Here is an 11,774-nt window from a genome sequence, read left to right as displayed (position 1 = left end):
GTGACTGGCTGGTGCGGGGGCCACTCAGCCTCGGAGGAAAATGAGTAGCTATGGCATATAAATGCGCATAGCGACCGGTGCCAGCATGGTAGGTAAACATTGGATTTTAGGATTATTGAGATATTGGGAAAATCCTACAATGCTGCAGTGAGCACCAAAGTTGTGACATAATAACACAAAGAAACTGCATTTACTAAGGTCTTATCGTCCCGAAAGCGGAGAGTGAAGGAAGACATTATAGGAGAAAGCCAGCCGTTCCGAGAACGAAGAGAGGAGGGTTGTTTCCCCAATTTCCATGAAGGATACGCCTCTGTAATGTACAAAGTAGGTATAGGTACTGGCCAAGTACCATTGGACAAGAGGTATTGGTCAGAAGTGAGTTGTATACCATTGTACCTATACATCATTAGATCTTTGTATCACACTTCTTTCTTTGCATACAGGATGGATTGTTTAAGGCTGGAGATTCTCAACATTCGGCGTTAGAAAATGCGTTTTACCCGATAAAAGGCGTAGACAGAGTCCTTAACAGATAAGGTTTGTTCTCGGAGCGGCTGGCTTTCTCCTATCCTGTCTTTCTTTTCTCTTAGCTTTCGGGATGATAAAACCTCAGTATTTACGGCTCCCTCTATCAAACCTTCTGCTTTCAGGCGTTGTTATCCCGCTATCAGCAAGCAGTAAATCGAGTAAAAATGAGATTTAGAGATAAGCTGAAGATCAGCAGTTACAGTTCCCTCTTTTTTTCAGTACCATTTGATTATTTTCCTCATGAGACAAACAGATTTTAATATAAAAGAGCCCAAGCGAGGTTAAAACCATTGTTGTACCTAGCTAAAAATCTCTTTTTTATGCCTGATGTCCTATCTATTCGTAGCTAGTACCTACCTACACTGAGACCCCCCGTAGACCAATACTTACCGCCTGCATTTAATTTCTCATCTATTACTCCAACACTACACCAGTTCGATTTCAGTTCAACTACAACTCCTCTCCCAGAAGAAAGAGGTAAAACAGGATTCGGACAAAAATATCGTCAGTTTGATATCGTATCTCGAATTGTAAACATTTCCGAGACCAAAGTCCGAACGAAAGAAATCGAGTTTGTGCAAAATATTATCTATTACGTATGTGAGAAAGTTTAAAAACTTTCATGTTTCTTTAGAAGTTTGTGTAAATATTCGTTTGAATAACTTAAATGCAAATCAACTTTGACTTATCTTGTTTACCTAATTAAATCTTGTTTGTGAATATTTGAATAACTTTTGAGTTTAAATACTTTGTTTGGTTTGCTAACACATGAAATTCGTTTAACTTTACTCGATTTTAAAGGTGTCTTTTTCAAGTTTGTTTTTAAAGCTTCTATTCTATTTTGAAGATCAAGTCCAATAACTGATTAAGATCATAGAAGATCTTTATCTAAATCCAGTTTTAGTTGAGTTGTTCTTAACATCAATAATCGATAACAATCAATATTTCATCTTGTGAATTTCTTAGTTGTTGATGCCCTTGTTGATTTGGTTTCGTAAAGGATAGGTTTGGCTTTTAGTGTTTTGGAGGTTTCAAAAGCTTCCATGATTGGGCAGGCCTCCTTCTAGCTTAGCAGATGATCATTTCACTACCCCTGTAGTTTCGTAGTAGCTTGAACCGTCCTTTAGGGCTGTTTCTCCAACACCTAAGCCTCGGAGTGGGCTTTTTGTGTGCGGAGTAACGCATTTACCCCTGATCTCATTTGTATATCAAGCCTAAAATAGCAAATATGTATATGGACAGAAGTACAAAGATTGCCTGTCAATATAATTATGCAAAAAGGCACACGAAGAGTTTATACTAAAGTTGAGAGACAACAGTGTCACACAACATACGGCCAACCACTCACTGTCAGGTAAACCTGATCAGGTCCGCCTGTCAGGTCTGTATACCTGATAGTGTGAATCAGGTATCAGGCAGATCTGACAGGGGGGGCTTTTTCAGCCGTACTTGTCAGGTCTACCTAATAGTGTGTGTGCTCATCAGGTGTCAGATAGACCTGACAGGCGGACCTGATCAGGTGTACCTGATAGTGAATGAAGACATAAGGCCCTTCAGAAAACCGGCTCTCAATATGAGTGACATAGTAAATTAAACTCTTAAAGACGTTAAGGTTCATTAGTACACACGATGTTTTGATCTAAAACTCAAACTTTCTAAAAAATCAACTAAATGTAGGTGAACAGACCAGCTCCCCACATGGTAGATACTATGGTACACGAGTATGCTATTAGATCTCTACAGACTCCAATTGCCCAGCTGTTTAGATATTAGATTTTTGAACTCTAGTATAGGTACGAGTATTAAATTCAAATGATCCCGTTACGAGACCAAATCTAACAGGAGCACCCGTTAAAAACGATTTGTTTGAGGCAATTCGCGCTCGGATGGTGAGCAAAAAAGATGAGATGAGGGTATTTCCTTGAATAAACCGGCTATTAGGATCCGCCAATCACGCTGCCACCTGGGTCTGTCAGACTGTTGGACTTTGCGTGGCGGAAAAAGCTTCCGACTTCAGTCTTCAGACCTTCTGAGCGAGTAGGAGCTTTTTCCGCCACACATGCCCTGTCTGTCTAACGTGATGTCTCAGACGGTCTGAGTGATAAACAAAATAACAAAAACAAACGAACGGTCTGAGTGATAAACAAAATAACAAAAACAAACAAAAACAAACGAACGAACAGGCAAACAGAGATTTGAAGTTAAATCAAAGCATGTTTTAAGAGCTCATTTCTGCCTTCAATAGTCAGTTTATTCAAGAAAAACTCATCTCTCACGTAACCGAATACCACCCGAGGGCAACTTTCCTTAAACTTTCTCCATTTTCCCTCTTTAGAGCCTCTTTTTGAACATTTTAACCATGTACATACCAGTGTTAGTGCTTTTCTTCGTGAACTCGATAAGTTCTTACGTTATAAACGGCACCGAACGTACTGATAGCCTGGACAAAACTGCTTACAAATCTGCCTACAACCAGTACAAACTTTCTGAGGAGCTTCACAATGTCAAGATTTTGACTGAGAATGATCCTGAACATGGAAATTTCGACAAGGGTTATGTCAAAAATCACGCAAAATCCGGCGGTGCTAGTGAACCCCAAGGTAGCACCAAATCCCTGAGCGCCACCGATCTAAACAAACTACTGGCGAAAGCCAACGACAAATATAGCACAGGCCTCAATGGAGTGCCAAATACCGGCGGAGTACCAAACACCGACATCCTGGGGAAGTATCAGAGCAGCATCCCGTACTTTGTCACCAAAAACGACAATATCATAGGCCTTAGTGACGTCAATATGGGGACCCTGCCCGGTGGACCGCTTAGGGGAGCTGTACCCAATGTGGGACTGCCGAATGGACTGGGAGGAGGGAAGATGAACTTCTCCATGGGGACCTACATGAAGTATTTGACCAGGAATTCGTCGCTATCGCCATCGGATATGTACAAATATGTAAGTTGTGATTTGAGATAGACTGAAAGCAGAGTGAAGCGGAGAGCATAAAAAAGATCTTATCATTCCGAAATTGAACAGAGAAGGATAGGAGGAACTGTAACAAGAAAGATCTTATCGGTGCTCCCCTATGTACATATGTGGCCCGCGAAGTACCTCCGAATGTAGCATGTGGCCCGCATACACATGGAAGTTGGAAACCCCTGGTCTAGGTTTTCTTTGCCCTTGGGATAAATTTAATTTGAAGAAACCATTTACTGATTGAAAAATTTCTTCTAAGTTGGAAGAACCAAGTAGGGTTCCCATAACCACTGTCGAGTTCCCCCGCCTAATAGCGAGGGATATCCTTTTCCTCGACTTTATGGTGGTAGGTGATGGGATAATAATAATGTAGGTGCATTTACTCAGGGTCACGGTAGTAAAAATACATGTTCTACTATGCAACAAATCATGTGGCTTTATTGTTTTTTAATGAGTTAATTCATATTTTCATATGGTACTCATTATTAATTATTTAAAATAATGCACATATTTGAAATTGTACCTGCTCCAAAACCTGTAGAACCGAAATGAACTTGAATTGCAATAAGTAGAAAAAGACTTGAAAAACACGCTGTTAGCTGATTTAATTTGAGACGGGTAAACACCAGTTTATCGCATTTTAATTACTTATTCCTCTCATTCTTTATGACATTTTAATTCATGAAACAGGTAAAAATGGAATAAAATATAATCATGTAGACATCCTGTCTACATATATTGCTGTTTGGATACAAAAATTTACGAGTGGATGCCTTTCGCACTCAATCTTTACTATTTTTCTTTAGCAAGGGAAATTAAAGACATCCTGTCTACATAGTATAATTATATTGCTGTTTGTATACAAAAATTTACGAGCAAGGGAAATTAAAGTCCCCCAGACAGACCACCCGTAAGTATATTACATAAATAAATGAAATGAAAATCAGTCAGTCACTCACACTTCTCAAGTAAGCCTAAAAGTAAAAGTACCTTAATCCTAAAAGTAAACCTAAGTAGGTATAAGTAAACCTTGTTAAGTAGAAGTAATATTTAAACCTTGTTAAGTAGAAGTAATATTTAAACCTTGTTAAGTAGAAGTAATATTTAAACCTTGTTAAGTAGAAGTCATATTTGAACCTTGTTAAGTAGAAGTCATATTTGAACCTTGTTAAGGGGGGGGGGGGGGGGGGGGGTAAAAAAAAGCACATTGAATATACAAGTTTCAAATGGATCAGTGAAGGCAATGTTGCTCTTGGTTGGTATCCAATCGCGTGCTGCTGGCTTTCCGGGGCCCCATTCTGGCTGGGTGAGGTTAATGTGTGTAGGGGACACCGAATGGGGGGGTAAAACCCTCGTCAATTGAAAACTTAGAAGTAGATCAAATAAACAAACAAATTGATTTCTAATTTACTACGAAGAACGGTTTGAAAAATTTTTAATTGCTTTTTTAGATTGTATAATAAATGATAAATTACCTCTTACCTGTAATAACTAATTAGTACAAGGAAAGTAAAAACAATTTAGATAAACGTTTGCCAAAATATCCACCTTATTTCATGCTGTTTAGGTGTTTGCCGAAAATTTTCCTTTCTACTATTTATCACCCCTAGGATCTGTAAACATCCGGGAGTACTTAAATTACTTCAATAATTTAAGTATTGAAGTAGATATTTAAGTATTTAATAAGTACTATTATTTAATTAGTTTTAATAGATATTATTTTTGATTGTTTTCTCTCTTGGGTATGAACGTTTTTCAGGCAGTATACTACTGGGTGATTGTGGGAATTTTGTCCTTTAACAGTCCCTTTCATATTTTTACCTACATATAGTTGGATCTCAATTTCCTTTGATTTTTACCTTTATATTTCATTAAGATTCCGAAATGATAACTTGTGGCTCACTGAACTTTAGAAATCACTCGGGAAAAATAGTCTCAATTTCATTAAAATTGAAAACAATGTTTGAGAATACATAGCTACTATGATGAAAGAAACAAGGAAAAAATCGTCAAGTTAAGGAGAACTCATTTCGTTTGGTCGATTATGTCTGCCAATTCCGGTATTCCGGTCGTCCAAAACCATCAATACAATACTTCCACCCTGTAACATTTAACAACAAGTGAGGATCCTCTCTTTGTCTTCCCAAATCTAATGACTCCTAATATAAGTTACAAAACAGACTCCTAATACAAATCAGCCCATACTTCCTGCACCGCGGTTTGCAGTCTGCACTTCTAGCAAAGAGCTTTCAACAAAATTGTCACTATGATTTTTACTTTCCTTATCCTATAGGAAGGAAAGTAATGTAATCGGGTCAAATTTTCGATGTTCAGTTTTTAATGCCAAAACACGTTTTGAGGCCCCTAGAGCCTGAATCCAAAGTTTCAGCCATTGGTCCGTGTGTGTGTGTGTCTGTCTGTAAACAAAATATCTCGAGAACGGTAAGAGCTAGGGACTTGAATTTTGGTAAGGTATGTAGCTGTCAAATGTGACAAAGATGTGACACAAAACTTTTGGTTTAGATCTGTGCAATGCTTGGCGGTGTTTTGACCGTTTTTTTGGCGATTTTCAGCTATACCGACCTAACCGTTAGAGATATTGTAAAAGTTAGGGTAGAAGAACACCCAAATAAGCAGCATTCAATAGGATAAGGAAAGTCGTGTGATGTTCACACCAGATATTTTTTTTCTTTTTTTAGTTTTTTTTTTTTTTTTAGTTTTGTTTACCGTGGCAGGGTTCTTGACGGAACAAACTTATCTTTCCGTTGTGGTGAAGAATTATTAGAAAACGAAACCTGAGTTAATATCAAAGTGTTTGAAAGTGAAATGACGGGTGACGGGTCGAACAACGGGTGGTCTGGCAGTTAGGAGGTTCCGGGTTCGAGTTGTGGGTTGAAGAAAGTGATTAATAGGTAATTTTTATCATGTCCGAACTGCATGGGAGTCAAATTATATCGAGATTAGGTAATCGAGGATTAGGCATATAAATGAAAGATGATAGTTATAATATCACAGAATTTACTTTGTTCTTTGTTCATCTTGTATTTAAAAAACTAGAGTGGATTGGAACACATGGAAAATGTAAAGAAAAGGTTTGATACTTAGGCAAAAATGGGCATTGAACCCGGCTCTGCCGCGTGCAAGACCAGTGTAGTTATCATTGAGTCATGGAAACTGACTCCCTTTAGTGTTCAGCTACAATTAGGAGAATACTTTTTGAAAAAAGTTTCGCCTGCGGCGCTCAAAATTCGATCGGACTCCATTTATGAAGTAATATTTAAACCTTGTTAAGTAGAAGTAATATTTAAACCTTGTTAAGTAGAAGTAATATTTAAACCTTGTTAAGTAGAAGTAATATTTAAACCTTGTTAAGTAGAAGTAATATTTAAACCTTGTTAAGTAGAAGTAATATTTAAACCTTGTTAAGTAGAAGTAATATTTAAACCTTGTTAAGTAGAAGTAATATTTAAACCTTGTTAAGTAGAAGTAATATTTAAACCTTGTTAAGTAGAAGTAATATTTAAACCTTGTTAAGTAGAAGTAATATTTAAACCTTGTTAAGTAGAAGTAATATTTAAACCTTGTTAAGTAGAAGTAATATTTAAACCTTGTTAAGTAGAAGTAATATTTAAACCTTGTTAAGTAGAAGTAATATTTAAACCTTGTTAAGTAGAAGTAATATTTAAACCTTGTTAAGTAGAAGTAATATTTAAACCTTGTTAAGTAGAAGTAATATTTAAACCTTGTTAAGTAGAAGTAATATTTAAACCTTGTTAAGTAGAAGTAATATTTAAACCTTGTTAAGTAGAAGTAATATTTAAACCTTGTTAAGTAGAAGTAATATTTAAACCTTGTTAAGTAGAAGTAATATTTAAACCTTGTTAAGTAGAAGTAATATTTAAACCTTGTTAAGTAGAAGTAATATTTAAACCTTGTTAAGTAGAAGTAATATTTAAACCTTGTTAAGTAGAAGTAATATTTAAACCTTGTTAAGTAGAAGTAATATTTAAACCTTGTTAAGTAGAAGTAATATTTAAACCTTGTTAAGTAGAAGTAATATTTAAACCTTGTTAAGTAGAAGTAATATTTAAACCTTGTTAAGTAGAAGTAATATTTAAACCTTGTTAAGTAGAAGTAATATTTAAACCTTGTTAAGTAGAAGTAATATTTAAACCTTGTTAAGTAGAAGTAATATTTAAACCTTGTTAAGTAGAAGTAATATTTAAACCTTGTTAAGTAGAAGTAATATTTAAACCTTGTTAAGTAGAAGTAATATTTAAACCTTGTTAAGTAGAAGTAATATTTAAACCTTGTTAAGTAGAAGTAATATTTAAACCTTGTTAAGTAGAAGTAATATTTAAACCTTGTTAAGTAGAAGTAATATTTAAACCTTGTTAAGTAGAAGTAATATTTAAACCTTGTTAAGTAGAAGTAATATTTAAACCTTGTTAAGTAGAAGTAATATTTAAACCTTGTTAAGTAGAAGTAATATTTAAACCTTGTTAAGTAGAAGTAATATTTAAACCTTGTTAAGTAGAAGTCATATTTGAACCTTGTTAAGTAGAAGTCATATTTGAACCTTGTTAAGTAGAAGTAATATTTAAACCTTGTTAAGTAGAAGTCATATTTGAACCTTGTTAAGTAGAAGTCATATTTGAACCTTGTTAAGTAGAAGTAATATTTAAACCTTGTTAAGTAGAAGTCATATTTGAACCTTGTTAAGTAGAAGTAATATTTAAACCTTGTTAAGTAGAAGTAATATTTAAACCTTGTTAAGTAGAAGTAATATTTAAACCTTGTCAAGTAGAAGGTTTTCCAAATAATGGAAATTTCGACTGTCAAAACAGAAGATATTATAGGTATCAATTTAAAATATCAAGACAGGATAAGATATTAATATCAGCACTGTCAATCCAATTCAATCCTTGTAGAAGAGACACAACGCAAGACTTGCAAATTATTTTCATAATCACTGTCTGGCGATTTCAAAAAATGATTTAGGTACGTGACCGTCTGTTCGGATCTGTCTTATCTTTGGACAGTCGTTCCTTATGTGTGGGTCCACAGTCTGGTCTTTTGTAGAGGAGAGTGAACTTTTGGGGTTTGATAGGGGGAATTGTAACAAGGGAGGTCCTATCGTTCCGAAATTGAACAGAGAAGGATAGGAGGAACTGTAACAAGAAAGATCTTATCGTTCCGAAATTGAACAGAGAAGGATAGGAGGAACTGTAACAAGAAAGATCTTATCGTTCCGAAATTGAACAGAGAAGGATAGGAGGAACTGTAACAAGAAAGATCTTATCATTCCGAAATTGAACAGAGAAGGATAGGAGGAACTGTAACAAGAAAGATCTTATCGTTCCGAAATTGAACAGAGAAGGATAGGAGGAACTGTAACAAGAAAGATCTTATCGTTCCGAAATTGAACAGTGAAGGATAGGAGGAACTGTAACAAGAAAGATCTTATCGTTCCGAAATTGAACAGAGGAGGATAGGAGGAACTGTAACAAGAAAGATCTTATCGTTCCGAAATTGAACAGAGAAGGATAGGAGGAACTGTAACAAGAAAGATCTTATCATTCCGAAATTGAACAGAGAAAGATAGGGGAAACTGTAACAAGAAAGATCTTATCGTTCCGAAATTGAACAGAGAAGGATAGGAGGAACTGTAACAAGAAAGATCTTATCGTTCCGAAATTGAACAGAGAAGGATAGGGGAAACTGTAACAAGAAAGATCTTATCGTTCCGAAATTGAACAGAGAAGGATAGGGGAAACTGTAACAAGGAACAGAGAAGGATAGGGGAAACTGTAACAAGAAAGATCTTATCGTTCCGAAATTAAACAGAGGAGGATAGGATAGGAGAAACCAGCGGTCCGGAGAATGAACCTAATCTGTTTATTATAATGTAGGTACTCCCCGGGCTAGAAGCGAACACGCGACCTAGCGCATACAACATACAAGGCTGACACTCTATATCTTCCAAGCTATGTATATAGGCTGGCGTGGATTTACCTTGTACCAGAGATTTAAGACCAAAAGACTGAGTGGGCCCCACTACAGCCAGTCACAGAATTAATCATTTGCATGATACACATTTCTTGACCCCGCCGGGAGTCGAACCCGGGTCTCCCGCGTGCAAGGTGAGTGCAGTGACCACTACGCCATGGGAGCTAAGACCGTAATATTTGAAAGTAAGCCAGTTTTGATGACCACTGCCCTGATTATCGATATCTTCTCTTGGAGACAGATTGCAACAATAGGACACGTCCCTAAGATCTTCCTTGACGAAACATAATCATTTAAAATATTTCGTGACGTCTTCGGGGGATCTGAAATCAAACCACGCAACTTGAACTTCTTTTGATGTTTCATTAGAATTTCATTTCGTCTTTTGATTGATGTTTCATTAGAATTTCATTTCGTCTTTTGATTGATGTTTCATTAGAATTTCATTTCGTCTTTTGATTGATGTTTCATTAGAATTTCATTTCGTTTTTTGATTGATGTTTCATTAGAATTTCATTTCGTCTTTTGATTGATGTTTCATTAGAATTTCATTTCGTCTTTTGATTGATGTTTCATTAGAATTTCATTTCGTCTTTTGATTGATGTTTCATTAGAAAATAAAAAGTATAAGAATTGAATTCGGCTCGTCGCAAATTGGCACCTTTGTGAATTTCGGCGCCTAGTAATGATAAGGTGGGCTTTCAGGATAAAGTGGACCAATTGGTGTGATGACGGTATCGCGACGATAAAATATTCCATGGTTTCATTGGCACCAATAAGTCCAAGATCTGGATGGATGCCTCTATAACTTTGTGAAGGTCCATATCGATCTAAGATCATTATGAACGATATGAAGTATATACCTACTTCATACGAATATTAAAATCCAACATTCAAGCTTCAAAGGTCAAAGGTTATTAAAAGTTTAGTAGTTTGCACGTGCTGTTGTTTCTCTACATTTCAAATAAAGAAAACACTGCAGGACATTTTTAAAGCTAAATTTCCTTTAGGATGAGCTATCATTTCTCAGCAAAGTCGAAATTTTGGGTCGGGGTTGTGATTTCGGGCCCTTCTGGTCACTAGGAAGCTATTCGCTATGAAAACTCTTTTTTCTTTATTATTCTTACCTTGTAGAATAACCAGAATGGTAGAATATTCAACTCGCAGAATACCCGATTAATCACGGGAAATACTAGGTAGGTTAAAACAAGACACGTTAGCCTAGGTGCTGTCTTACACTATAACTATAGCAGGTCAGGTCAGAAGAATTAAAACAATTGGCAAACGTATCTTAATTGAAAACGAAGAGAAAGAACACATTGGTAAATGGACCATTCGGACTAGAGATGAAAATCGAAAGTAATTTCCTTCATTCTTCATATATACTTAGGTTTATACTTATACCTAATATACTTATATTCTCTTCCACAGGTCTTCTCGAAGAAGTGTGCCAACAGTTACAACATGATCTGCTTGAAGCTGGACCTGATCAAGATCCTCTCCAACATCAACAACGACAACAACCGGTCCATCAGCATCATCCCACACGTCATGTCGATCAGCATGTCGCCAACAACACCGATACCTGATCAGGAAACCGCAGCGGACCAATCAAACGACTACGCGGTGCTGACCCAAGAAGATCAGCAGAAGTTGGAAGATTCCCAGACGCAAGACTTGATCAAAAACAAGAACCTCTACGAAGAGATGGTGTTGAAGAACAACTACAATACCAACTACTACATCAACAACATTCTGAAGAAGAAGATCATCGGGCTCCTCAACAACATGTCGCTCAACGTTAAGCTGTTTGACAACACAACGGTGGAGATCATCAAGAAACTGGTGCATGGATATGGACAAAGCGGTGACGGAGCAAACGTGGCTGGAGAGAAGGAAGTGTTCGATGGCAGAGGTGAGTGACACATTGGGTTTGAGGGATTTCAAGATAATTATGATGTTAAATTGTTAACACAACCACACATGTGATGTTAACACTACGTAACGCACTAACCACTTGTGATGTCAACACTAACCATATGACATGTGAACACTAACCATATGAGATGTTAACATTAACCACTATTGTGATGTTAACACTAACCACACAAAGAGTTTGAAGACAATTGCAACGCAACGAACGGTTAAAAATACTTCTAAAAACAGAGCATGAGCTAGTACTGAACCATATTATTCAATGACATGTCAGAAATAAGTTGAGCCTATTTTACCGACCTAAGTTTTTGTTAAATAACACCAGGGGATC

The 11,774-nt window shown here is 36.4% G+C and overlaps 1 protein-coding gene across 1 annotated transcript; it reads left to right on the top strand.

Annotated features, from left to right (window-relative positions):
- Positions 1-2,863: 2,863 nt before the first annotated feature.
- Positions 2,864-11,423, top strand: LOC103513797 (the record flags this gene model as incomplete). Its single annotated transcript, XM_008478644.2, has 2 exons — positions 2,864-3,478; positions 10,940-11,423. Coding segments are annotated over exons 1-2 (1,075 nt in total), but the record flags the coding sequence as incomplete, so codon positions are not given.
- Between the last annotated feature and the right edge of the window lie 351 nt (positions 11,424-11,774).

Source organism: Diaphorina citri, unplaced genomic scaffold (genome assembly GCF_000475195.1).
Source record: "Diaphorina citri unplaced genomic scaffold, Diaci psyllid genome assembly version 1.1 scaffold1027, whole genome shotgun sequence".
Lineage (NCBI taxonomy): Eukaryota > Metazoa > Arthropoda > Insecta > Hemiptera > Psyllidae > Diaphorina > Diaphorina citri.
Note: the sequence above shows the minus strand (reverse complement) of the source record. Positions and strands in the feature narration are given on the sequence as shown.